This window comes from Panulirus ornatus, chromosome 64, assembly GCF_036320965.1.
Source record: "Panulirus ornatus isolate Po-2019 chromosome 64, ASM3632096v1, whole genome shotgun sequence".
In the NCBI taxonomy this organism is placed as follows: domain Eukaryota; kingdom Metazoa; phylum Arthropoda; class Malacostraca; order Decapoda; family Palinuridae; genus Panulirus; species Panulirus ornatus.
In genome coordinates this window covers 1460066-1487698 of record NC_092287.1, presented here as the reverse complement: position 1 = coordinate 1487698, position 27633 = coordinate 1460066, and the positions used below count along the sequence as shown (strand labels likewise).

Genomic DNA, 27633 nt, shown 5'->3' with positions numbered 1-27633 from the left:
TCACCAGCTTCTGCAGTTTCTCACATGAATCAGCCACCAGCGCTGTATCATCAGCGAACAACAACTGACTCACTTCCCAAGCTCTCTCATCCCCAACAGACTTCATACTTGCCCCTCTTTCCAAAACTCTTGCATTTACCTCCCTAACAACCCCATCCATAAACAAATTAAACAACCATGGAGACATCACACACCCCTGCCGCAAACCTACATTCACTGAGAACCAATCACTTTCCTCTCTTCCTACACGTACACATGCCTTACATCCTCGATAAAAACTTTTCACTGCTTCTAACAACTTTCCTCCCACACCATATATTCTTAATACCTTCCACAGAGCATCTCTATCAACTCTATCATATGCCTTCTCCAGATCCATAAATGCTACATACAAATCCATTTGCTTTTCTAAGTATTTCTCACATACATTCTTCAAAGCAAACACCTGATCCACACATCCTCTACCACTTCTGAAACCACACTGCTCTTCCCCAATCTGATGCTCTGTACATGCCTTCACCCTCTCAATCAATACCCTCCCATATAATTTACCAGGAATACTCAACAAACTTATACCTCTGTAATTTGAGCACTCACTCTTATCCCCTTTGCCTTTGTACAATATATATATATATATATATATATATATATATATATATATATATATATATATATATATATATATATTATTTTATTATATTATACTTTGTCGCTGTCTCCCGCGTTTGCGAGGTAGCGCAAGGAAACAGACGAAAGAAATGGCCCAACCCCCCCCCATACACATGTATATACATACGTCCACTCACGCAAATATACATACCTACACAGCTTTCCATGGTTTACCCCAGACGCTTCACATGCCTTAATTCAATCCACTGACAGCACGTCAACCCCGGTATACCACATCGCTCCAATTCACTCTATTCCTTGCCCTCCTTTCACCCTCCTGCTTGTTCAGGCCCCGATCACACAAAATCTTTTTCACTCCATCTTTCCACCTCCAGTTTGGTCTCCCTCTTCTCCTTGTTCCCTCCACCTCCGACACATATATCCTCTTGGTCAATCTTTCCTCACTCATCCTCTCCATGTGCCCAAACCACTTCAAAACACCCTCTTCTGCTCTCCCAACCACGCTCTTTTTATTTCCACACATCTCTCTTACCCTTACGTTACTCACTCGATCAAACCACCTCACACCACACATTGTCCTCAAACATCTCATTTCCAGCACATCCATCCTCCTGCGCACAACTATATCCATAGCCCACGCCTCACAACCATACAACATTGTTGGAACCACTATTCCTTCAAACATACCCATTTTTGCTTTCCGAGATAATGTTCTCGACTTCCACACATTCTTCAAGGCCCCCAGAATTTTCGCCCCCTCCCCCACCCTATGATCCACTTCCGCTTCCATGGTTCCATCCGCTGCCAGATCCACTCCCAGATATCTAAAACACTTCACTTCCTCCAGTTTTTCTCCATTCAAACTCACCTCCCAATTGACTTGACCCTCAACCCTACTGTACCTAATAACCTTGCTCTTATTCACATTTACTCTTAACTTTCTTCTTCCACACACTTTACCATATATATATATATATATATATATATATATATATATATATATATATATATATTATATATATATATATATATATATATATATATGTAGAAGGCCAGAGAGCGTTATTGGATTATGTGTTAATTGACAGGCGCGCGAAAGAGAGACTTTTGGATGTTAATGTGCTCAGAGGTGCAACTGGAGGATGTCTGATCATTATCTTGTGGAGGCTAAGGTGAAGATTTGTATGGGTTTTCAGAAAAGAAGAGTGAATGTTGGGGTGAAGAGGGTGGTGAGAGTAAGTGAGCTTTGGAAGGAGACTTGTGTGAGGAAGTACCTGGAGAGACTGAGTACAGAATGGAAAAAGGTGAGAACAATGGAAGTAAGGGGAGTGGGGGAGGAATGGGATGTATTTAGGGAATCAGTGATGGATTGCACAAAAGATGCTTGTGGCATGAGAAGAGTGGGAGGTGGGTTGATTAGAAAGGGTAGTGAGTGGTGGGATGAAGAAGTAAGATTATTAGTGAAAGAGAAGAGAGAGGCATTTGGACGATTTTTGCAGGGAAAAAATGCAATTGAGTGGGAGATGTATAAAAGAAAGAGACAGGAGGTCAAGAGAAAGGTGCAAGAGGTGAAAAAGAGGGCAAATGAGAGTGGGGTGAGAGAGTATCATTAAATTTTAGGGAGAATAAAAAGATGTTTTGGAAGGAGGTAAATAAAGTGCGTAAGACAAGGGAGCAAATGGGAACTTCAGTGAAGGGCGCAAATGGGGAGGTAGTAACAAGTAGTGGTGACGTGAGAAAGAGATGGAGTGAGTATTTTGAAGGTTTGTTGAATGTGTTTGATGATAGAGTGGCAGATATAGGGTGTTTTGGTTGAGGTGGTGTGCAAAGTGAGAGGGTTAGGGAAAATGATTTGGTAAACAGAGAAGAGGTAGTAAAAGCTTTGCGGAAGATGAAAGCCGGCAAGGCAGCGGGTTTGGATGGTATTGCAGTGGAATTTATTAAAAAAGGGGGTGACTGTATTATTGACTGGTTGGTAAGGTTATTTAATGTATGTATGACTCATGGTGAGGTGCCTGAGGATTGGCGGAATGCGTGCATAGTGCCATTGTACAAAGGCAAAGGGGATAAGAGTGAGTGCTCAAATTACAGAGGTATAAGTTTGTTCAGTATTCCTGGTAAATTATATGGGAGGGTATTGATTGAGAGGGTGAAGGCATGTACAGAGCATCAGATTGGGGAAGAGCAGTGTGGTTTCAGAAGTGGTAGAGGATGTGTGGATCAGGTGTTTGCTTTGAAGAATGTATGTGAGAAATACTTAGAAAAGCAAATGGATTTGTATGTAGCATTTATGGATGTGGAGAAGGCATATGATGGAGTTGATAGAAATGCTCTGTGGAAGGTATTAAGAATATATGGTGTGGGAGGCAAGTTGTTAGAAGCAGTGAAAAGTTTTTGTTGAGGATGTAAGGCATGTGTACATGTAGGAAGAGAGGAAAGTGATTGGTTCTCAGTGAATGTAGGTTTGCGGCAGGGGTGTGTGATGTCTCCATGGTTGTTTAATTTGTTTATGGATAGGGTAGTTATGGAGGTGAATGCAAGAGTTTTGGAAAGGGGCAAGTATGCAGTCTGTTGTGTGGATGAGAGAGCTTGGGAAGTGAGTCAGTTGTTGTTTGCTGATGATACAGCGCTGGTGGCTGATTCATGTGAGAAACTGGAGAAGCTGGTAACTGAGTTTGGTAAAGTGTGTGAAAGAAGAAAGTTAAGAGTAAATGTGAATAAGAGCAAGGTTATTAGGTGCAGTAGGGTTGAGGGTCAAGTCAATTGGGAGGTAAGTTTGAATGGAGAAAAACTGGAGGAAGTAAAGTGTTTTAGATATCTGGGAGTGGATTTGGCAGTGGATGGAACCATGGAAGCGGAAGTGGATCATAGGGTGGGGGAGGGGGCGAAAATTCTGGGAGCCTTGAAGAATGTGTGGAAGTCGAGAACATTATCTTGGAAAGCAAAAATGGGTATGTTTGAAGGAATAGTGGTTCCAACAATGTTGTATGGTTGCAAGGCGTGGGCTATGGATAGAGTTGTGCGCAGGAGGATGGATGTGCTGGAAATGAGATGTTTGAGGACAATGTGTGGTGTGAGGTGGTTTGATCGAGTAAGTAACGTAAGGGTAAGGGAGATGTGTGGAAATAAAAAGAGCGTGGTTGAGAGAGCAGAAGAGGGTGTTTTGAAATGGTTTGGGCACATGGAGAGAATGAGTGAGGAAAGATTGACCAAGAGGATATATGTGTCGGAGGTGGAGGGAACGAGGAGAAGTGGGAGACCAAATTGGAGGTGGAAAGATTGAGTGAAAAAGATTTTGTGTGATCGGGGCCTGAACATGCAGGAGGGTGAAAGGAGGGCAAGGAATAGAGTGAATTGGATCGATGTGGTATACCGGGGTTGACGTGCTGTCAGTGGATTGAATCAGGGCATGTGAAGCGTCTGTGGTAAACCATGGAAAGCTGCGTAGGTATGTATATTTGTGTGTGTGGACGTATGTATATACATGTGTATGGGTGTGGGTTGGACCATTTCTTTCGTCTGTTTCCTTGCGCTACCTCGCAAACGCGGGAGACAGCGACAAAGCAAAAAAGAAAGAAAAAAAGATATGGAAGGCGTGCAAGGAATAGAGTGAATTGGAACGATGTGGTATACCAGGGTCGACATGCTGCCAATGGATTGAACCAGGGCATGTGAAGCGTCTGTGGTAAACCATGGAAATTTCTGTGGGGCCTGGATGTGGAAAGGGAGCTGTGGTTTCGGTGCATTATTACATGACAGCTAGAGACTGAGTGTGAATGAATGTGGCCTTTGTTGTCTTTTCCTAGTGCTACCTCGCACACATGAGAAGCTAGTGACTGAGTTTGGTAAAGTGTGTGTGAAAGTTGAGAGTAAATGTGAATAAGCGCAAGGTTATTAGGTACAGTAGGGTTGAGGGTTAAGTCAATTGGGAGGTAAGTTTGAATGGATAAAAACTGGAGGAAGTGAAGTGTTTTAGATATCTGGGAGTGGATTTGGCAGCGGATGGAACTATGGAAGCGGAAGTGAATCATAGGGTGGGGGAGGGGGCGAAAATTTTGGGAGCCTTGAAGAATGTGTGGAAGTCGAGAACATTATCTCGGAAAGCAAAAGTGGGTATGTTTGAGGGAATAGTTGTTCCAACAATGTTGTATGGTTGCGAGGCATGGCCAATGGATAGAGTTGTTCGGAGGAGGGGGGATATGCTGGAAATGAGATGTTTGAGGACAATATGTGGTGTGAGGTGGTTTGATCAAGTAAGTAATAATAGGGTAAGAGAGATGTGTGGTAATAAAATGATTGTGGTTGAGAGAGCAGAAGAGGGTGTTTTGAAGTGGTTTGGTCACATGGTGCGAATGAGTGAGGAAAGATTGACCAAGAGGATATATGTGTCAGAGGTGGAGGGAACGAGGAGAAGTGGGAGACCAAATTGGAGGTGGAAAGATGGAGTGAAAAAGATTTTGAGTGATCGGGGCCTGAACATGCAGGAGGGTATAAGGCGTGTAAGGAATAGAGTGACTTGGAACGATGTGGTATACTGGGGTCGACGTGCTGTCAATGGATTGAACCAGGGCATGTGAAGCGTCTGGGGTAAACCATGGAAAGTTCTGTGGGGCCTGGATGTGGAAAGGGAGCTGTGGTTTCGGTGAATTATTACATGACAGCTAGAGACTGAGTGTGATGGAATGGGGCCTTTGTTGTCTTTCCTAGCGCTACCTCATGCACATGAGGGGGAGGGGTTGTTATTTCATGTGTGGCAGGGTGGCAATGGGAATGAATAAAGGCAGACAGTATGAATTATGTACATGTGTATATATGTATATGTCTGTGTGTGTATATATATGTGTACGCTGAGATGTATAGGTATGTATATTTGCGTGTGTGGACATGTATGTATATACATGTTTATGTGGGTGGATTGGGCCATACTTTCGTCTGTTTCCTTGCGCTACCTCGCTAATGCGGGAGACAGTGACAAAGCAAATTAGAATAATATAGAAATGAAAATATATATTGGTTCTCAGTGAATGTAGGTTTGCGGCAGGGGTGTGTGATGTCTCCATGGTTGTTTAATTTGTTTATGGATGGGGTTGTTAGGGAGGTAAATGCAAGAGTTTTGGAAAGAGGGGCAAGTATGAAGTCTGTTGGGGATGAGAGAGCTTGGGAAGTGAGTCAGTTGTTGTTCGCTGATGATACAGCGCTGGTGGCGGATTCATGTGAGAAACTGCAGAAGCTGGTGACGGAGTTTGGTAAAGTGTGTGGAAGAAGAAAGTTAAGAGTAAATGTGAATAAGAGCAAGGTTATTAGGTACAGTAGGGTTGAGGGTCAAGTCAATTGGGAGGTGAGTTTGAATGGAGAAAAACTGGAGGAAGTGAAGTGTTTTAGATATCTGGGAGTGGATCTGTCAGCGAATGGAACCATGGAAGCGGAAGTGGATCATAGGGTGGGGGAGGGGGCGAAAATTTTGGGAGCCTTGAAAAATGTGTGGAAGTCGAGAACATTATCCCGGAAAGCAAAAATGGGTATGTTTGAAGGAATAGTGGTTCCAACAATGTTGTATGGTTGCGAGGCGTGGGCTATGGATAGAGTTGTGCGCAGGAGGATGGATGTGCTGGAAATGAGATGTTTGAGGACAATGTGTGGTGTGAGGTGGTTTGATCGAGTAAGTAACGTAAGGGTAAGAGAGATGTGTGGAAATAAAAAGAGCGTGGTTGAGAGAGCAGAAGAGGGTGTTTTGAAGTGGTTTGGGCACATGGAGAGAATGAGTGAGGAAAGATTGACCAAGAGGATATATGTGTCGGAGGTGGAGGGAACGAGGAGAAGAGGGAGACCAAATTGGAGGTGGAAAGATGGAGTGAAAAGGATTTTGTGTGATCGGGGCCTGAACATGCAGGAGGGTGAAAGGAGGGCAAGAAATAGAGTGAATTGGAGCGATGTGGTATACCGGGGTTGACGTGCTGTCAGTGGATTGAATCAAGGCATGTGAAGCGTCCGGGGTAAACATGGAAAGCTGTGTAGGTATGTATATTTGCGTGTGTGGACGTGTGTATGTACATGTGTATGGGGGGGGGGGTTGGGCCATTTCTTTCGTGTGTTTCCTTGCGCTACCTCGCAAACGCGGGAGACAGGAACAAAGTATAAAAAAAAAAAAAAAAAAAAAAAAATATATATCCCTGGGGATAGGGGAGATAGAATACTTCCCACATATTCCCTGCATGTTGTAGAAGGCGACTAAAAGGGGAGGGAGTGGGGGGCTGGAAATCCTCCTCTCCCGTTTTTAAGTTTCCAAAAGAAGGAACAGAGAAGGGGGACAAGTGAGGATTTCCCTCAAAGGCTCAGTCTTCTGTTTTTAACGCTACCTCGCTTACGCAGGAGATGGCGAATAGTATGGAAAAAAAAAAGATGGAAAATGGCTTGAGAACATAATTACACAGCTTGGTTGGTCTCAGACAAAAATAAGATGTAAGAAGGAGTACTTGACAGATGGTGTTCAACAGGGGAGAGATTAATAGAGACCACAAATGTTGATATGGTGAATAAAAAAGGAAGGCCTCCCAGAGAGGGAAAGATCTTGATTATATTGAAAAACGATTTTGCTGACTGGAGGTGGCAAGAGAATGTATGAGAAGAAAATAAGTGAGATGAGTAGGTGTATCGTGCTTGTAAGGAGAAGGTGGTATGACTAGACCATTATTTATGTTAACCCTCTTTTTCCTTTGAATGTCAGTCTGCACTTGAATAGTGGTGTGCTATTAGTGTCAATTTACACATTTTATTTCATACACAATGAAATTCTGTATGCTTTGTAGACATATGGCTGGCCATAGATGGCAACCCGAACGAAGGATAAGTTACTGAAGTGGTTTGAAGGCCTTAGTATCCCTCCAGTGACTATAGTGAGTAGTTCCTTTCATTCTTTTACTATGGTGGACTGTCCATAAACTTCTCTTGGGATTCAGTGCTTCCATGGAACCTGATAAATCCCTACTAATCCCATGCATCCTAAACAGCCCTATGTCCCCATTGCCGTGCCCCAGTCAGCCATATAAAAAGTTTTATGCCTTTGAAAATAAGGAGTGTCCTTGCCAGATTGAGTTTACCTGATTTATCTGAAGAGAAGAAAGTGAGGAAGAAGCACCACTTGTGAGAACAGAAGCCAGGATCAGTACCAGCAGGGTCAAATGTGAGACGTAATGTGTTTGTGTAATTAGAGGGTACTGATTATAGGCCCAGTCAGTATCCTCTGTATTCTTCTCTTTTACATAGGTTCATTTTATATGATATCACTTTATTTACCCTTTTTATGAATTCATCTGTCTTTGGGATGCTTAGTTTAGTTTTACGCTACTGAACTGAACATTTGGAGTACTTGTCACGTTTGAGGTTTTACAAGAGCTTGTTCATTTGATGACAGTAGTCGTTAGTCATTATTATGTTTTTTCTTTTCCAGATTGCTGAAAATTGGAGTTCATACTTTCCACCATTTACTCTTCAACATCTTGGTTGTGGGAATACAAAACTGGCCTGAAGCAGCTGTGCTTGGAAATGAAGGACTAACAGATATGTTGTCTGGAGTAAAGTGACTTTTGTAGGAAATCTTGCCTGTAAGACACCATTTTTTGTATGAAGTAAGTGCTTATGTACCCTGAAGAAATTATGTAGCTTTCAAAATTGTGCCCTTATTTGAATATTCACCTAAATATTTAGGCAGCTGGAAGTCCAGTCCTATGAAAAGTAGTACACTATTTGTAGATAAGATGTGAAAGATATTTTTGTTAATGGATTATGAACATCAGTATATCGAAGAAGCTCTTTAGCTAAGATACAGAATACAAAAAATTATGACTGGGATAAAACCTAAAGATAAACAGTCTGCTACTGAAAAAATGAAATATTTTGTTATGAAAAATGAAAACAATGATTAGATGACTTATTTTTTTTATTTTCAGATACAGAAACCTTAACACTATTAAGATAATAGAAGAATGCACAAAAGTAGAGAAAGAAATTAAGAGGAAATTATATACACCAAGACAGTGAAGAGAAATTTAATGTCTGTATAGAAAATATGGACAAGATAAACAAGAAAATAGATGCTGATAATCATAGGAATTGTGCATTAGATGGTGACAGAGACGAATATGATTGCAACAAATATGATATGGAGAAATTAGATAAAACTTCACAGTTATCCAAGGGTGACCGAGATTTGGATTGGGTTGGAAATAATCTTAACAGTAGTTATAATAATAAAGTAAAAAAACGAAAAAGAAGATATCTTGAATGTGAAAATCAGGTACAGTGTGATGACAGAGATGATAAGAATGATAAAGAGGAGAAAAGTCAGAAAAAACGAAGTACAGCTAAATGCTCATCATGTGACAGTGAATCAAACTTTCAGAACTTAGAAAAGAGAAAGAGACACAAACAGAAAAAAATGAAGTCCAGAATCCTTTCATCAGCATCTGTGTTGCAAATGGGTTATGAAGAAACTGAAGTTGGTGATCACCATAGTGAAAAGAAAAGATTAAGACCTGATAAAACTGATACCCCATCATGCAGTGAAATTGAAATTTGTTATACAGATATCTGTTGTAATGGAAAAAAGAAAAAGATCCCAAACCATCAGCTTCATGGCATAGATGACAATGAAATTTGTATCAGCAAGAAAATTGGAAAAGAATTAAAACAAATTGCTCAGTCATCAGTACCTAGCAAAATACTCAGTGATTTTACAGAAGCCAGTGATGTTCATGTTAATAAGAAAAAATCAAATAACTCTCCATCTTTAGAAGAACTTAAACTTGATTCAGAAGAACTTGGCAATGGTAGCATTACTAGGAAAACCAAAGTTAACGTTACTGTCTGCCCAACTACAAAAAGGAAAGGAGGAGGAGAAAGTCATCACTCATCAAGTTGCAAGGTAAATGCAAGTACTAGAGATGCTTGTAAAAATCACCTCAGTAGGTGTGATAAGGAATCTCTTTTTAATCCAGATATTACTACAGTGATTAATGTGGATTGTGATACTGAAACTAGTGCAGTACCATTCACAGTCAATCCTCATGAAAGCAAACAGTATGAGAATGATAGTAAATCTGTTCTTGAAGGAAATCATCATCAACTTTCTGAAAGCGAAAGTATTATATCATCGAATGATTTTGACTATGATGATGACCACTATAATGTACCATATAAAGTAAAAAGAAGATGCAGACGTCTGAAGAGCTCAAACAATGTACCGTCTAATAATGACCTTCTTACCACTGATGATGAGAAATTTAGGCTTAAAAGGAAAGATGTTGGTATGGGTAGTGTTGCCATGTATAACATTCCCAAATACAAGATGAATATAGAAACTGATCCACATAGTTTTTCTAATGAAGAATGTAGTAAAAATTCCCGTTCAAAACATGGAAGACTTAAAGTCAAAAGTTTTGATGAAATGCTGTACCGTTTTCCACCTGGGGAGGGGACCCCTCCAGAAGAAATTGAAAAAATCCCTGATAAATATAAGCACTGGGAAAGGTTTTACAGACGATTGTATGACAATAATTACACTGTGGAAGAAATTAAAGAGGAAATAGAGAGTAAAATTAATCATGTTTTTGGCTACTTCACGAGGCTTGAAAAAGAAAGTCTCACTGAAAAAGAACTGGAGGAGGTACGCCCCATTGATTTTAGTGAACCATATTTACCAACATATAAACAATTACAGGTAATTTTTTTGTATTCATTCATATGCCTTATATGCTTAGTTATATCTACTTTTCTATTTTTGTGGCAAGTAACTGCAAAATTTCCATGCATCAAACTTATTTAAATGCAGACATCCATACTTATATATTTCTTACATATAATCTCCCTCACCTAGACCTTCACCTTCATGTTTACCTGATTTATTTGTGTTGGGTCTCAATAACTATTCATATTAGACTCTTTCCAAGCTTTAATGAATAGTTATTGTCAGTATTTAAACTCTCACACACATACAAATATTTATTTTTTTATTATACTTTGTCGCTGTCTCCTGCGTTAGGGAGGTAGCGCAAGGAAACAGACGAAAGAATGACCCAACCCATCCACATACATATGTATATACATAAACGCCCACACACGCACATATACATACCTATACATTTCAACGTATAGGGGAGAAAGAATGCTTCCCATGTATTCTCTGCATGTCGTAGAAGGCGACTAAAAGGGGAGGGAGCAGGGGGCTGAAAATCCTCCTCTCTTGTTTTTAATTTTCCAAAAGAAGGAACAGAGAAGGGGGCCAAGTGAGGATATTCCCTCTAAGGCTCTGTCCTCTGTTCTTAATGCTACCTTGCTAGCATGGGAAATGGCGAATAGTATGAAAAAACAAACAAACAAAAAAAAAAAAACATATATACACATGCACATATTCATACATGCTGCCTTCATCCCCTCCCCCTGCATGTGCATGAGGTAGCGGTAGGAAAAGATAACAAAGGCCACATGCGTCCACATTAAACTCTAGCTGTCATGTGTAATGCACCAAAACCACAGCTCCCTTTCCACATCCAGGCCCCACAAAACTTTCCATGGTTTACCCCAGATGCTTCACATGCCTTGGTTCAATCCATTGACAGCACGTCAACCCCGGTATACCACATTGTTCCAATTCACTCTATTCCTTGCACTCCTTTCACCCTCATGTGTGCTCAGGCCTCGATCGCTCAAAATCTTTTTCAATCCAACCTTCCACCTCCAGTTTGGTCTCCCACTTCTCGTTCCCTCCACCTCTGACACATATATCCTCTTTGTTAATCTTTCCTCACTCATTCTCTCCATGTGACCAAATCATTTCAATATACCCTCTTCTGCTCTCTCAACCACACTTTTTATTATCACACACCTCTCTTATCCTTTCATTACTTATTCGGTCAAGCCACCTCACACCACATAATGTCCTCAAACATCTTATGAATGCAAGAGTTTTGTAGAGAGGAGTGAGTATGCAGTCTGTTGTGGATGAGAGGGCCTGGGAAGTGAGTCATTTGTTTGCCAGTGATACAGCACTGGTGGCTGATTCAGGTGAGAAACTGCAGAAGTTGGTGACTGAATTTGGAAAAGCATGTGAAGGTAGAAGGTTTAGAGTAAATGTGAATAAGAGCAAGGTAATTTGGTTCAGCTGGGTTGAGAGATAAGTTAATTGGGATGTAAATTTGAATGGAGAAAAATTGAAAGAAGTGAAGTGTTTCAGATATCTGGGAGTGAACTTATCAGTGAATGGAACCATGGAATTGGAAGTGAGTCTTAGGGTGGGAGAGGGGGTAAAGGTTCTGGGAGCGATGAAAAATGTGTGGAAAGAGAGAATGTTATCTCAGAGAGCAAAATTGGATGTCTGAAGGAATAGTACTTCCGACAATATTATATGGTTGCAAGGCATGGGCTATAGATAGGGTTTTACAGAGGAGGGTGGATGTGATGGAAATGAAATGTTTAAGGACAGTATGAGGTGTGAGGTATTTTGATCAAGTAAGTAATGAAAGAGAAAGAGAGATGTATGGTAATAAAAAGAGTGTGGTTGAGAGAGTTGAAGAGGGTGTGTTGAAATGGTTTGGACATATGAAGAGAATGAGTGAGGAAAGGTTGACAAAGAGGATATGTGTCAGAGGTGGAGGGAACAAGGAGAAGCAGGAGACCAAATTGGAGGTGGAAGGATAAAGTGAAAAAGATTTTGAGTGACTGGGGCCTGAACATACAGGAGGATGAGAGGAGTGCAAGGAATAGAGTGAATTGGAATGATGTGGTATACCAGGCTCAACGTGCTTTCTGTGGACCGCACCAGGGCATGTGAAATGTCTGGGGTAAACAATGGTAAGGTCTGTCGTGCCTGTATGTGGATAGGAGCTTTGGTTTCAGTGCATTACACATGACAGCTAGAGACTGAGTGTGAATGAATGTGGTCTTTTTTTTTTTCTGTTTTCCTGCGCTACATCACTGACGCATGTGGCAGCAATGCTGTTTCCTTTGGGGCGGGAATGGATGAAGGCGAGCAGGTATGTAACCTTCGTTTCATTGTGTGGATGTTGTTTTCATACTTGCTAGGCAGCCAGTGATTGTTCTGAGTGTATGATTTTGTATGGTTAGCAGCTTTGTTTGTTTCAGAGAGGATGGAAAAACCAGGTAGATGAGGCATAGTTTAAAGTAGTTCAAATAAGTTATGTGAAGAGAATGGCAAGGGATTCTTTTTGCTGTTCAAATCTGGTGATAATTAGTGTTCTGAGGTCATTTAGTGTGTGTGTTGGTTTTTATTGTTTTTGATGTAGTTAGTGGATGCTCTGTGAGTTGTATGTGATGATTAAGATATATGTATAATGCTCTCAAAACAATCACTGGGTACCTAGCAACTACAAACACTAACATGTATACAATGAAAAAGAATTCTTCCATTATAGTCCCACCCCATCATGCTTGGCATTCTGTTCCATACAGCAGTACCATGCCCTCTCTACCTAGAACACTCCATAACTAACCACTATCCCCAAGTAGAAATTAAGAGCTTACCCCTGCCGCACACTTTGTTAACCTTTACTTACAAGATCTCCCCACCTTCAACAAATACAACATTGAAAAAACTCTGTCTTTGAAATAACCTAATAAGCACTTGACATCTGCCCTCCTTGCTCAGTCGTAAAGTCTAACCCATCGAACATACACCCATCAAAAGCCACACTCCCCAGACAAACATCAGTCAATACAAACACCATTTCAGCATATCCCAAGACCCTTCATGCCCATGATGCAACTACCACAAGGAAGATAAGGAAGACACAGAGCACTTGCTACTCAGTTGCCCTGTACTCTCTGCATGTACTTGCAAACACAGCATCACTATACTCTATGACCTATGGTCCTGATCAGTGGATGTGTTTGGCTTCCTGAGGTAAAGGATGATTGGATCTGGTAGTTGCATTGAAGAATCCTGTTTTAGAGATTCTTAGAGAAATAGAAAGTTTTGTACCACCTTGCCATCTTTTTGCTCTCAGAATGTTTCAGACACTGTTAAAGGTAATGGAATGCTTTGTGAAGTTAATTTTGCTTATTTTTTCATTAAGCCATAAAATTTTTTATACTGGACAAGATGAAGTCATGGATGCTGAAAGATTTTATGAAGCATCTCTAATGAATATGGTACAGATATATTGATGATTTGTCCATGTATCTTTTCAGTTTCTTGAAAATCTGGATATCAAAATAACATGGACTTTGAGTCCCCTTCATGAGGCCTATTTACAAAGGAATATGGGGAAACGAAAAGGGAACTGTGAAAATCGTGGTATAAGAAAGAAGGCAAGCGGATTCCAGATTGTCAGGGGCTTATTTACACATAATGAGAAGATGATTATGTTAAGGAATTGGATTAGATTTCAAGAGGTTAGTAAATCTTTTAAGAAAGTACCATTTGTGAATTTTAGATAGACTGATTAAAATCACTCTGCCTACTATTAACACATAAAAATGATTAAAGTCAGTCCATCTAAGATATATGCATAAATTTGTGGGAAAGAATGGATTCATTAAGAGGTGCGTCTATCACATGGTTCTAATACTTTCAATGATGGCTTTTTGATATTCTTGGTTTTTGCTTTAGTTCCTCATAAGGAACATTTATATAAAAAGAAACAAGCCTGTCATATGGTGGAAGGGTGTGTTAGTGAAGATGTTGCAAGGAAATGAATCGTTTAATATGAATAAACAAATAGGACTATGATAAACTGAGATTGTCACATAGATTCTTTTGTAAGATGTCCATACAGGAATCATTACAGGTTTCTGTCTTCATCTGATTTTTGGGTGGTTCTGATCAAACTCCCTTGATTTTCTTTTTGTCTGGTTACAATATCATTAGCTGTCTTTCAGCCATCCCTTCCATGTCTTGACTCTTTTTGGTGGTATTTTCATCATTTGTCTCATGCCTTTCCTCTGGTTATTCTTCCCAATCTTGACTTTATCAGGCAGCAATTTCTTTAATGTCTTCTGTGTTCTTCTAGCTATCTTTTCCCTGTCATAACTCTGTGTGGTAGCAGTTTCATGAGCTCTCTCTTGTGCCCTTCTGATTATCCTTTATCTTGAGTTTGCCTTGCAGCAGGTTCTTGTGATTTCCTTACTTACATACTCTGGCTAGTTTAGACTTCCTTGAGTACAGTGATTTCAAAGATCATTGGACATCATAATACAATTCATGTACTTTTATGAAGAGACCATAATTAGGGAAGGGTGTTGGAGGCAATGTTTCTTAGAAAGAAATACAGTACGAAGTTGTGAGAAAATGTGGTTCCTGCACAACTGGGCACTTCATATAGTCCCCCACTGGATTGACTTGGAAAACAGGCTAGCTTTTTCATAGTGATAACACAAAGCAGGAACTGGGAATAGACTTCATTGTTGTCTGAGAAGTATTGCTTGGGGTCTGTTATGTTTTAGAAGGATGGTGGCCACACCTTGAAGAAACAATCCTGTTGCCCCAGAGCATAGAATACAATTTCATGTATGTAATTGGGGCCAGTTCTCCTCCTTGTATCTTAGACATTTCGAATAAGTGAGCCATTTTGATAACTGTTTCTTTCCCAACACCTCAAGCTTTGGAACTCTCCTTTCTCATGTCTTTCCCGATACCTATAACTTGGCACCTTTTTAAAGACTGGTTTTTCTTTTTCAGAATTCATAGGTACTTTATCCTGTCTTTTTTTTTTTTCCATTTCATAATCCTCTCTCTATTTCAGTTAAGTCTCTGCCTTGATGACTTTTGTAAGTGGTTGGAGCTACCAATGGGAAAACAAACAAAAGACTATGACCTGGTGCATTTTACTAGACGGGTTTTTCATTTCCTCCAAATTTCATAAATACTTTAACTCACCTCTTCTTCATCCCGTTCATTAGCCTCTGTATTTCTCTTAAGGCCTGACTGTGAAGTGAGCTTTTGTCTGTGACTGTAGCCTCCAACATTAAAAAATGTTTTTGTTCCTGTAGATTTTAGGGAATGATGTGTGCGAGGGAGGCATGGAAGAACAGGAATAGATGGAGACTTTTGCCATGGTAACCTTCTTGATGGGAGTTCTTGGAGGGAATGGGTGTCAGAGATATAGCTAGATACATGTATGTACTGCCATATATCATTTTTATTTTATTAGAATAAGGTACCATGAGTATATAAGTAATACAAGCTTTCATCTTTTTCAGGAATATGAATTTTATGACTTACGCCCCTTGGTAGGACTAAGAACAGCAAGAATACACAAGGAAGGAGGTTGTATTGTATTCAGAAGTTTTCGTTATATAAGCCAACAATGTGAAAGCAAATTTGCTCTTTACATTGCACAAGGCTTGCCACAACGAAAACCGCAAGTAGTAAGACCATAACTTGATTTATTTTATTCACTTGGTGAACCAAATTCTGAATGATACAGTTTAGCAGCCTGCCAGTAATTTTAGAGATATATATCTGTATTTATCATAATAATGGTAATAATGATAGTGATTATTTTATTTATTATACTTAGTCGCTGTCTCCCTCATTAGCGAGGTAGCACAAGGAAACAGACGAAAGAATGGCCCAACCCACCCAAATACACATGTATACATAAATGCCCACACATGCACACATACATACATATACATTTCAACGTATACATACATATACATTCACAGACATATACACATATACTTGTGTACATATTCATACTTGCTGCCTTCATCCATTCCTGTCACCACCCCGCCACACATGAAATGACAACCCCCTCCCTCTGCACATGCACGAGGTAGCGCTAGGAAAAGACGACAAAAGCCACATTCATTCGCACTCAGTCTCAAGTTGTCATGTGTAATGCACCAAAACCACAGCTCCCTTTCCACGTCCAGGCCCCACAAAACTTTCCATGTTTTACCCAAGATGCTTTACAGGCCCTGGTTCATTCCATTGACAGCACATCGGCCCCAGTATACCATATCGTTCCAATTCACTCTATTCCTTGCACGCCTTTCACCCTCCTGTATGTTCAGGCCCCTATCGATCAAAATCTTTTTCATTCCATCCTTCCACCTCCAATTTGGTCTCCCACTTCTCATTGTTTCCTCCACCTCTCACATTCACATTTCATTTCCAACACATCCACCCTCCTCTGTAAAACCTGATCTAAAGCCCGTGCCTCGCAACAATATAACATTGTTGGAACTACTATTCCTTCAAACATACCCATTTTTGCTCTCTCAGATAATGTTCTGTCCTTCTACACATTCTTCATTGCTCCCAGAACCTCCATCCCCTCCCCCACCCTGTTACTCACTCACACTTCCATGGTTCCCTCTGCTGCTAAGTCCACTCCCATATATCTAAAACACTTCACTTCCTCCAGTTTTTCTCCATGCAAACTTACCTTCCACTTAACTTGTCCCTCAATCCTACTGAACCTACTAATCTTGCTCTTATTCACATTTACTCTCAGCTTTCTATTTTCATACACTTTACTCAGTCACCAGCCTCTGCAGTTTCTCACCCGAATCAGCCACCAGAGCTGTATTGTCAGTGAACAACAATTGACTCACTTCCCAGACCCTCTCATCCACAACAGACTGCATACTTGCCCCTCTCTCCAAAGCTCTTGCATTTTCCTCCCTAACCACCCCATCCATAAACATATTAAACAACCATGGAAACATCACATGCTTGCCAGAAACTGACATTCACTGGGAACCAGTCACTCTCCTCTCTTCTTGCTCATACACAGGCCTTGCATCCTTGGTAAAAACTTTTCACTGCTTCTAGCAACTTACCTCCCACACTTGCCCCTCTCTCCAAAGATCTTGCATTTTTCTCCCTAACCACCCCATCCATAAACATATTAAACAACCATGGAAACATCACATGCTTGCCAGAAACTGACATTCACTGGGAACCAGTCACTCTCCTCTCTTTCTGCTCATACACAAGCCTTGCATCCTTGGTAAAAACTTTTCACTGTTTCTAGCAACTTACCTCCCACACCATATACTCTTAAAACTTTCCACAAAGCATCTCTATGAACCCTATCAAATGCCTTCTCCAGATCCATAAGTGTTACATACAAATCCATCTGTTTTTCTAATTATTTCTCTCATGCATTCTTCAAAGCATACACCTGACCCACACGTCCTTTACCGTTTCTGAAACCACACTGCTCTTCCCCAGTCTGATGCTCTGTACATGCCTTTACCCTCTTGGTCAAAATCCTCAATACCCTCCCATATAATTTCTCAGGAATACTCAACAAACTTATGCCTCTGTAGTTTGATCACTCACCTTTATCCCTATTGCCTTTGTTCATTGGCACTAAGCATGCATTCTGCCAATCCTCAAGCGTTTCACCATATGTTTATATGTATATGTTGATATGTATATGTGTGTGTATGGGCATTTATGTATATATATATATGTGTATATGAGTGGATGGGCCATTCTTCATCTGTTTCCTGGTGCTACCTTGCTGATGCGGGAAACGGCAATCAATATATTGAATAAATAGATAGATAATAAGAATACCTTGAGGTCTTCAGACACTTGCAAGGGGAAACCCTCCTTTTTTATGACATGTATGCAGATCCATGATATCAGAAGTGTACTTCTGGACTGCCTTTTTGAGGAAACTTCCCTGGAGGAGATTTACAAGGGCCCTTGACATTTCTCAATCCTTTTTTAAACAGTATCTTGGCCTAGATACTGAGGATTACTCTTGTGGGATGGAAAAGAGAAACAAACTTTAATATCTCACTTTATTAGCAAAGTACCATCAGCAAACTTGATATCCATGGCTGAAGAATCCTGAAAATTTTGGCTTGGGTTTTTGAATTTTAATGTGGGAGTTCAGATTTTTAGTACCTGATGGGTTCGTTTTACAGTACTGATAACAGACTTGTCATATCAGTAGGTGCCATACTCATCATCTTAAGATTAAAACTAACTATATGTATTATTTTGACTGATAACAGTGGCTGTGGAAATATGGAAGGACCTAAGCAGATGCTTTTTCCTTCAGATTTGTTTCTCTTAAATCACTGGGTATTAGTTTATTTATTTTACTATTTATTATACTTTGTCGTTGTCTCCCGCATTAGCGAGCTAGAGCAAGAAAACAGACGAAAGAATGGCCCAACCCACCCACATACACGTTTATACATACACATCCACACATGCACATAGACATACCTATACATCTCAATGTATGCATATATTTTATTTATTTATTTTGCTTTGTCGCTGTCTCCCGCGCTTGCGAGGTAGCGCAAGGAAACAGACGAAAGAAATGGCCCCACCCACCCCCATACACGGTGTATATACATACACGTCCACACACACAAATATACATACCTATACATCTCAATGTACACATATATATACACACACAGACACATACATATATACCCATGCACACAATTCACACTGTCTGCCTTTATTCATTCTCATCGCCACCTCGCCACACATGGAATACCATCCCCCTCCCCCCTCATGTGTGCGAGGTAGCACTAGGAAAAGACAATTAAGGCCCCATTCGTTCACACTCAGTCTCTAGCTGTCATGCAATAATGCCCGAAACCACAGCTCCCTTTCCACCTCCAGGCCCCACACAACTTCCCATGGTTTACCCCAGATGCTACACATGCCCTGATTCAATCCACTGACAGCACGTCAACCCCGGTATACCACATCGATCCAATTCACTCTATTCCTTGCCCTCCTTTCACCCTTCTGCATGTTCAGGCCCCGATCACACAAAATCTTTTTCACTCCATCTTTCCACCTCCAATTTGGTCTCCCACTTCTCCTTGTTCCCTCCACCTCCGACACATATATCCTCTTGGTCAATCTTTCCTCACTCATTCTCTCCATGTGCCCAAACCATTTCAAAACACCCTCTTCTGCTCTCTCAACCACGCTCTTTTTATTTCCACACATCTCTCTTACCCTTACATTACTTACTCGATCAAACCACCTCACACCACACATTGTCCTCAAACATCTCATTCCAGCACATCCACCCTCCTGCGCACAACTCTATCCATAGCCCACACCTCGCAACCATACAACATTGTTGGAACCACTATTCCTTCAAACATAGCCATTTTTGCTTTTGGAGATAATGTTCTCGACTTCCACACATTCTTCAAGGCTCCCATGATTTTCGCCCCCTGCCCCACCCTATGATCCACTTCTGCTTCCATGGTTCCATCCACTGCCAGATCCACTCCCAGATATCTAAAACACTTTACTTCCTCCAGTTTTTCTCCATTCAAACTTACCTCCCAATTGACTTGACCCTCAACCCTACGGTACCTAATAACCTTGCTCTTATTCACATTTACTCTTAACTTTCTTCTTTCACACACTTTACCAAACTCAGTCACCAGCTTCTGCAGTTTCTCACATGAATCCGCCACCAGCGCTGTATCATCAGCGAACAACAACTGACTCACTTCCCAAGCTCTCTCATCCCCAACAGACTTCACACTTGCCCCTCTTTCCAAAACTCTTGCATTCACCTCCCTAACAACCCCATCCATAAACAAATTAAACAACCATGGAGACATCACACACCCCTGCCGCAAACCTACATTCACTGAGAACCAATCACTTTCCTCTCTTCCTACACGTACACATGCCTTACATCCTCGATAAAAACTTTTCACTGCTTCTAACAACTTGCCTCCCACACCATATATTCTTAATACCTTCCACAGAGCATCTCTATCATATGCCTTCTCCAGATCCATAAATGTTACATACAAATCCATTTGCTTTTCTAAGTATTTCTCATATACATTCTTCAAAGCAAACACCTGATCCACACATCCTCTACTACTTCTGAAACCACACTGCTCTTCCCCAATCTGATGCTTTGTACATGCCTTCACCCTCTCAATCAATACCCTCTCATATAATTTACCAGGAATACTTAACAAACTTATACCTCTGTAATTTGAGCACTCCTTGTTCCCTCCACCCCTGACACATATATCCTCTTGGTCAATCTTTCCTCACTCATTCTTTCCATGTGACCAAACCATTTCAAAACATCCTCTTCTGCTCTCTCAACCACGCTCTTTTTATTACCAACACTTATCACTCATACCCTTTCATTACTTACTCGATCAAACCACCTCACACCACATATTGTTCTCAAACATCTCATTTCCAGCACATCCACCCCCCTCCGCACAACTCTATCTATAGCCCACGCCCCGCAACCATATAACGTTGTTGGAACCACTATTCCTTCAAACATACCTTTTTTGCTTTCTGAGATAATGTTTTCGACTTCCACACATTTTTCAACGCTCCCAGAACTTTCGTCCCCTCCCCCACCCTATGACTCACTTCCGCTTCCATGGTTCCATTCACTGCCAAATCCACTCCCAGATATCTAAAACATTTCACTTATTATTCATTATTTATTATTTATTATTAATTTATTCCTGAGGATAGGGGAGAAAGAATACTTCCCACCTATTCCCTGTGTGTCGTAGAAGGCGACTAAAAGGGGAGGGAGTGGGGGGCTGGAAATCCTCCCCTCTCGTTATTTTTTTAATTTTCCAAAAGAAGGAACAGAGAAGAGGGCCAGATGAGGATATTCCCTCAAAGGCCCAGTCCTCTGTTCTTAATGCTACCTCACTAACGTGGGAAATGGCGAATAGTTTGAAAGAAAGATTTATTTAATTATTTAATTTTACGTCAGCAAATCACACCTCTGCTAGAGGTCGCTTTCCCATGAGATACGCTTTGCCACTTCACGCCACCAGTTGCTGTGCTTCCTTCGCGCCATCCAGATGGTTTTCTGCAGCTGCGAGCTTGGCAGCCTTCTTCCCGTGATCCCTCTGGAGCAGAAAGGCTTTGCTACAGCCTGTGACCCAGTTTGGGGCTGGCTGCAACACCACCCGTGATCCGTTTAGGAGCGGGGAGGGAAGTGTGTTGTTGATGCACTTGTGGAGTCGATGACTCTCACACTGACCTGCACCGCCGCCTTGCTATCGCCGCCGCCATATCGGATGTCCCGGGCAGTTCCACCAGCATATGGAGGTTGAGTAAGGAGGGCAATTCTGAACATGCCAGGCATGTGAGGAAAGGCTCCTCGCATAGGACTAGCTCCAGGAGCAGCCCTTCTCAGCGGGAGGCTCTTCAGGGCGGTAACAATAGGCCCCATGGTCACGTCACTGGTGATGGCGGTGACTCTGCTTCCCAGCACACACGTTCCTTGCTTTCTACTTCACGGGATGAGGCATCTGCGCCACCCTGGAACATGGTGATGGACGCTTTGGCTGCTTTAGGTGGTGATGTGGAGAAATTGAAGGAGGAAAGGAACTTAGGCCCCAGTCGGGGGCTGATGACGCTGCGGCGGCCGCTGATGTAAACATTGGCCTTTCTAGCCAGGTGGTGCCACCCTTGCGCTCGCCCACGGGTTTTTCGGGCTTTACTCCAGCTGAGCATTACCTTTCCAGTGATGATTGTGTCTCTCAGAATGACGGGCGGCCTGACAGTGTTCTTCTGCAGTGCGCCAGGGTTTACGGTCCTGTGGATGAGGTGTCTGATGGCATTGACCAGCATGTTGCCGATATGGTTAACCATGTATTTGCTCACGGCTTGCGAGAGGAGGATTATTAGGAGATTTTGGAGGATGCTGCAGCCAAGAGGCCAGATAACTGTCATGCCTTAGTGCCTGTGGATTGCAACTTGCAAGTTTTAGATGCACTGAAGACTGATGCCAAGAAGGCAGACTTCCATTTGAAGGATGTTGGGAAAGACATTATTACGGCTGCCACAATTTTGACTAAGTCACTTACAGTGCTTGACAAGATTACCCAGACTAGCCAACCAGATGTTGCCCAGGAAGTGGGCATGCTTAATGGTGCCCTGGCACTCCTGGGTCATGCTAATCACAAGAATAATCTGGCTCGCCAGTTCATCATCAAGCGCGAAATTAACCACAAGTATGCTCACCTCTGTTCAGACAAGGTGCCCATGACTCGTCTTCTGTTTGGGGATGATGTCTCACTCTCAGCCAAGCACATTGAGGAGTCTGAAAAGTTAAGGAGTAAGATCGCTCCAAGGAAACCACTCTCTACCTCGAAGTATGGTCCTGGCAAGTTTAGGGGCTCTTCTGGGAGACTGCCATACATGGGTTTTATGGCCAGGTTTCATCCATATGGCCAACGCATGCATGGTCCCCAGAGTGAGCACCGGCAATCCTTCTCACGGCAGGGTCCTGAGACAAAAAAACCCCGAGGCCGGGGTCACAATCCCCAGCAGTAACTGAGGTGAGTCATCCTTTTCAAGCTGGCAGACTTCACTATTTTGTACATGAGTGGCATGCTATTACCAGTGATCCAAATATTTTAGATATTGTTCAGCATTGCCATTTAGATATTGATGTTGCTAACATTGGTCCTTTATTTGCTGAAGAAGTTGAGTATGTGTTTAATGTCGAGGAAAAGGAAATTGTTTGCCAGGAAATTGTACAGCTTTTGAGTCTGGGGGTTATCAAGGAGACCCAGAGACAGGAGGGGCAGATTCTTTCCCCTATTTTCTTAAGACAGAAGAAGGATGGTGGGTTTAGGATGATCCTTAACCTGGAAAAATTTAATAAATTTTTAGAGTACAAACACTTCAAGATGGAAAATTTTGAGCAGGCGATTCGTCTTGTTAACAGCGGTGTCTTCATGGCCTCTGTCGATTTGCGGCACGCCTATTATTCTGAGGAGCAACAACGCTTTCTGTGTTTCAAGTGGCAAGGAAAAATTTATCAATTCACGTGTCTCCCTAATGGGGTTGCGGATGGTCCCCATCTGTTCACGAAATTAATGAAACCTGTTTTTGCTGTACTTAGAGAGAAGGGACATATCATCACGAGTTTCATTGATGATACTCTTATTTGTCACTGCACCTTTGATGGATGTTGTGAGAGTGTGTGTGCCACTGTTGACTTGCTCAAGAAGTTAGGTTTCTGTATTAACGAAAGCAAATCTGTCTTGGTCCCCACTAAGCGCTTGGAGTATTTGGGGAACATTATAGATTCTGAGACTATGACAGTAACATCATCAGATCGTAGGATACACAAGATACTACAATGCTGTGAGGAATTGTTACATAGTGACAGAGCCAAAATTCGGAATGTGGCCAGAGTTGTTGGGCTATTAGTTGCAGCCGTTCCAGCAGCAGAGATGGGGAAACTGCATTACAGGCGGTTAGAATGTGCTAAGATTGCTGCGTTAAGAGTCGCAAAGGGTAACTTTGACAAGTGGATGGTGGTCACTCATGAGATGAGATTGGACTTGCTTTGGTGGGTATCTCACATTGCATTGCAAAACAGACAGATTTTTCGGAAGGGTACAGAATTGGATCTGTATACTGATGCATCAAATTTAGGTTGGGGTGGCCACCTCAATCAACAAAAAGTTAATGGGAGATGGTCACTATCAGAATCTGCCTTGCACATTAATGCAAAGGAATTAAAAGCCATCTCCCTGGTAGTGCGCTCATTTGCATCTCTTCTCAAAGGACGGCATGTTCGGGTGCTTTGTGATAACACGACGGCGGTGACCTATGTCAATGAAATGGGCGGCACACGGTCCTCACTGTGTAATGACATTTGCCGTGACCTTTGGGAGTGGTGTGTGGTGAATGATATCTGGCTTACCTGCTCTCATGTACCGGGTAAAGTCATTCTCATGGCAGACGCTGCATCTCGGACATTCAATGACAGGCATGAGTGGAAATTGAATGAAGCACTCTTTAGGGCCCTCTCTGAAGTATTTGGGGTTCCGAGCATTGATCTCTTTGCTTCTAGACTGAATGCTCAAGTGACTCGTTTCTGCTCCTGGAAACCTGACCCAGGTGCAGAACATTTTGATGCCTTTTCTATCTGCTGGTAGCAGTTTGAACTAATCTACCTTTTCCCACCCTTTGCTCTGATTGCCAGATGCCTACAGAAAATTCGAGCAGAGTCAGCGAAGGGGTGGAGGGTATTGCCTCTCTGGCCGTCCCAGCCCTGGATGGGGACTCTACTCACTTTGCTGGTCAAGGAACCACGGCTGATTCCGAGGGGGGCACATGTCTTGCGTCACCCATTGACGGAGGAGGAACACCCCATTCTCCGACACACCCGACTGATGGCTTGCCTCTTATCCAGCAATGTCTGCGAGACAGGGGCATTTCTCAGGCAGGTACGGACATCATCCTTGCCTCCTGGAGACCTGCGACTGCGAGGCAGTTCCAGCCACATATTAACAGGTGGTTACAGTTTTGTGGTAGCCAGAACATTGGTCCCTTTGCCCCCACTGTAACTAATATTGTGATTTTTCTGTCTGTCACTTTCCACAGAGGTGGTAGTTATACTTCAATCAACACTGCCAGAGGTGCACTCTCCTCCCTGGGGATTACTGTGGATGGTTGCAGTGCAGGCAGCCATCCTCTTGTCACCAGGTTCTTAAAGGGAGTTTTTAACTTGCGGCCGTCTGTCCCTAGGTATACAAGAACTTGGGATGTTAAGCAGGTGCTACAGCATCTGCGTGCCATGGATCCTTTGTCCTCCCTCTCTTTAAAGGATTTAACACTGAAGCTTGTGATGTTGATGGCACTTACGCAGGCTGCCAGAATACAAACTTTGCATTGTTTGTTGCTGAAGAATATTAGTTTTGGGCAGGATTCTGTTTGTGTTTGGTTAGGTGAAACTATTAAACAGTGCAGGCCAAAGTTCAGTGTGCGGTTTGTGACCTTTAAAGCATATTCTACTGACATTAGATTGTGTGTGTGTGAAACTCTGAAAATGTATATTGCTAGGACAGAGGAGTTCAGAAATTCTGCACATCAGGAGAATGGGAAGTTACTCCTAAGTTTTATCAAGCCCCACAAGCATGTAACGAGGGACACTGTTGCAAGGTGGATTCGAACAGTGCTTTCTCTGTCGGGCATAGACTCCAGCCAGTATTCAGCGGGCAGTGTTCGGCCTGCAGCTGCATGGAAAGCCAAAGCCATGGCTCTACCGATTGGACACATCATGGCAAGGGCTGGGTGGTCCAGGGCTGCCACTTTTGCCAAGTTTTACGACAAGGAGATTGTCCCGAGTCACGATCCTTTCCAAGATGCTTTCCTTCAATAGTCTGTTCATTTTGTTTGCATAGGAGATGTCTCTTGTCACCTGGTCCATGGCTATGTAAATTTCTTACTATATTGCAGTGGGTTACTGCTTGTATCATTTCTCCTCTCTGCATGTCTACAGTACGACACCCACATGGCTTCAAAACCTCATGGGAAAGCGACCTCTAGCAGAGGTGTGATTTGCTGACGTAAAATTAATGAAGTACATGAGACTTACCGTAGGTCAGTTGAAATGTGCTTCGAATTTTATGAAGCAAATCACCTCTGCTAGAAGGGAGCTTTCACATGCCCACCTCTCCCACCCTACACTCTGTAGCGTCTTGTGGCTTACATATTTCTAGCAGTGCAAAATGTTCAGTTACTTTCATGTGGTTGGTCGTACTCTTTAAGGTCTGGTGGCGTGAAGTGGCAAAGCGTATCTCATGTGAAAGCTCCCTTCTAGCATAGGTGATTTGCTTCATAAAATTCGAAGCACATTTCAACTGACCTACTTCATTAATTATTATTTATTTAATTGAAAATTTATCTCTTACTATTTGTAATTACAATACTTGGACAAATGAATGGTATTTTCAACAAATGAATGGTATTTTCAAATGAAATGATTCTCCAAGGGATGTTTTACAAGTGATTTAAACAGTGTATTTGTTTTTTACTAGTTTTCTCTTTCACAGGCTTTTACGAGGTTCAAGAAGCTGTCTACCTATCTCAAAAACAATGAATTACTTAGAACACATCGTCAAGTGTCAGGACGCATTTTAGGAAAAATGCTGTACATGCTGAAAATGTATGGCTTTTGTTTCATTGGACCTGAACTAATAGTTGGCCACTATACGTTTGAGCAGTTTGTAGATGCTTACTACACACATGTATGGATGCAGAATATTGAATGTAAGAATTTAATTGGTTAATGCGTATTTTATGCATAGCTAATTTATTACAGAAGCATAAACATGTATAGATATTTATTTATAAATGTATTATACTCATTTGCTGTATCCCGCGTTAGTGAGGTAGCACAAGAAAACAGATGAAAGAATGGCCCAACCCACACACATACACATGTATAGACATAAACATCCATACACACACATATACATACCTATACATTTCAATATATAATACATATACATACACTGACATAAACATATATACACATGTACATATTCATCTAAGTATTTCTCACATACATTCTTCAAAGCAAACACCTGATCCACACATCCTCTACCACTTCTGAAACCACACTGCTCTTCCCCAATCTGATGCTCTGTACATGCCTTCACCCTCTCAATCAATACCCTCCCATTTAATTTGCCAGGAATACTCAACAAACTTATACCTCTGTAATTTGAGCACTCACTCTTATCCCCTTTGCCTTTGTACAATGGCACTATGCACGCATTCCGCCAATCCTCAGGCACCTCACCATGAGTCATACATACATTAAATAACCTTACCAACCAGTCAACAATACAGTCACCCCCTTTTTTATTAAATTCCACTGCAATACCATCCAAACCTGCTGCCTTGCCGGCTTTCATCTTCCGCAAAGCTTTTACTACCTCTTCTCTGTTTACCAACTCATTTTCCCTAACCCTCTCACTTTGCACACCACCTCGACCAAAACACCCTATATCTGCCACTCTATCATCAAACACATTCAACAAACCTTCAAAATACTCACTCCATCTCCTTCTCACATTACCACTACTTGTTATCACCTCCCCATTTGCGCCCTTCACTGAAGTTCCCATTTGCTCCCTTGTCTTACGCACTTTATTTACCTCCTTCCAGAACATCTTTTTATTCTCCCTAAAATTTAATGATACTCTCTCACCCCAACTCTCATTTGCCCT

General features: G+C 41.8%; 2 protein-coding genes and 1 pseudogene across 7 annotated transcripts in view; all 3 read left to right on the top strand.

The window, feature by feature from the left end:
* The window catches only part of LOC139746366 (uncharacterized), a 96321-nt gene that overhangs the window by 7995 nt on the left and 60693 nt on the right, over positions 1 to 27633 (top strand). For 5 of the 6 annotated variants that reach the window (XR_011712143.1, XM_071657565.1, XM_071657567.1 and 2 more), the window contains exons 2-6: positions 8078 to 8255; positions 8577 to 10345; positions 13831 to 14034; positions 15841 to 16008; positions 26452 to 26668. Coding sequence is in view for 5 of the 6 variants with exons in the window: in XM_071657565.1 (XP_071513666.1) it covers positions 8696 to 10345; positions 13831 to 14034; positions 15841 to 16008; positions 26452 to 26668 (2239 nt within the window). In the remaining variant the exon portion in view is untranslated. The remainder of the gene's footprint in view (positions 1 to 8077; positions 8256 to 8576; positions 10346 to 13830; positions 14035 to 15840; positions 16009 to 26451; positions 26669 to 27633) is intronic. The other variant, XM_071657564.1, reaches the window with a different exon arrangement.
* On the top strand, positions 22238 to 22933 carry LOC139746371 (uncharacterized; annotated as a pseudogene).
* On the top strand, positions 24592 to 26399 carry LOC139746368 (uncharacterized). The gene has a single exon (XM_071657569.1). It carries the CDS (start codon positions 24600 to 24602, stop codon positions 25776 to 25778), a length of 1179 nt encoding a protein of 392 aa, XP_071513670.1. The 5' UTR covers positions 24592 to 24599; the 3' UTR covers positions 25779 to 26399.

Bases quoted from the DNA above. Each gene is read 5' to 3' on its own strand.
- LOC139746368 (XM_071657569.1), top strand. From the start codon at position 24,600: ATGCCTACAGAAAATTCGAGCAGAGTCAGCGAAGGGGTGGAGGGTATT.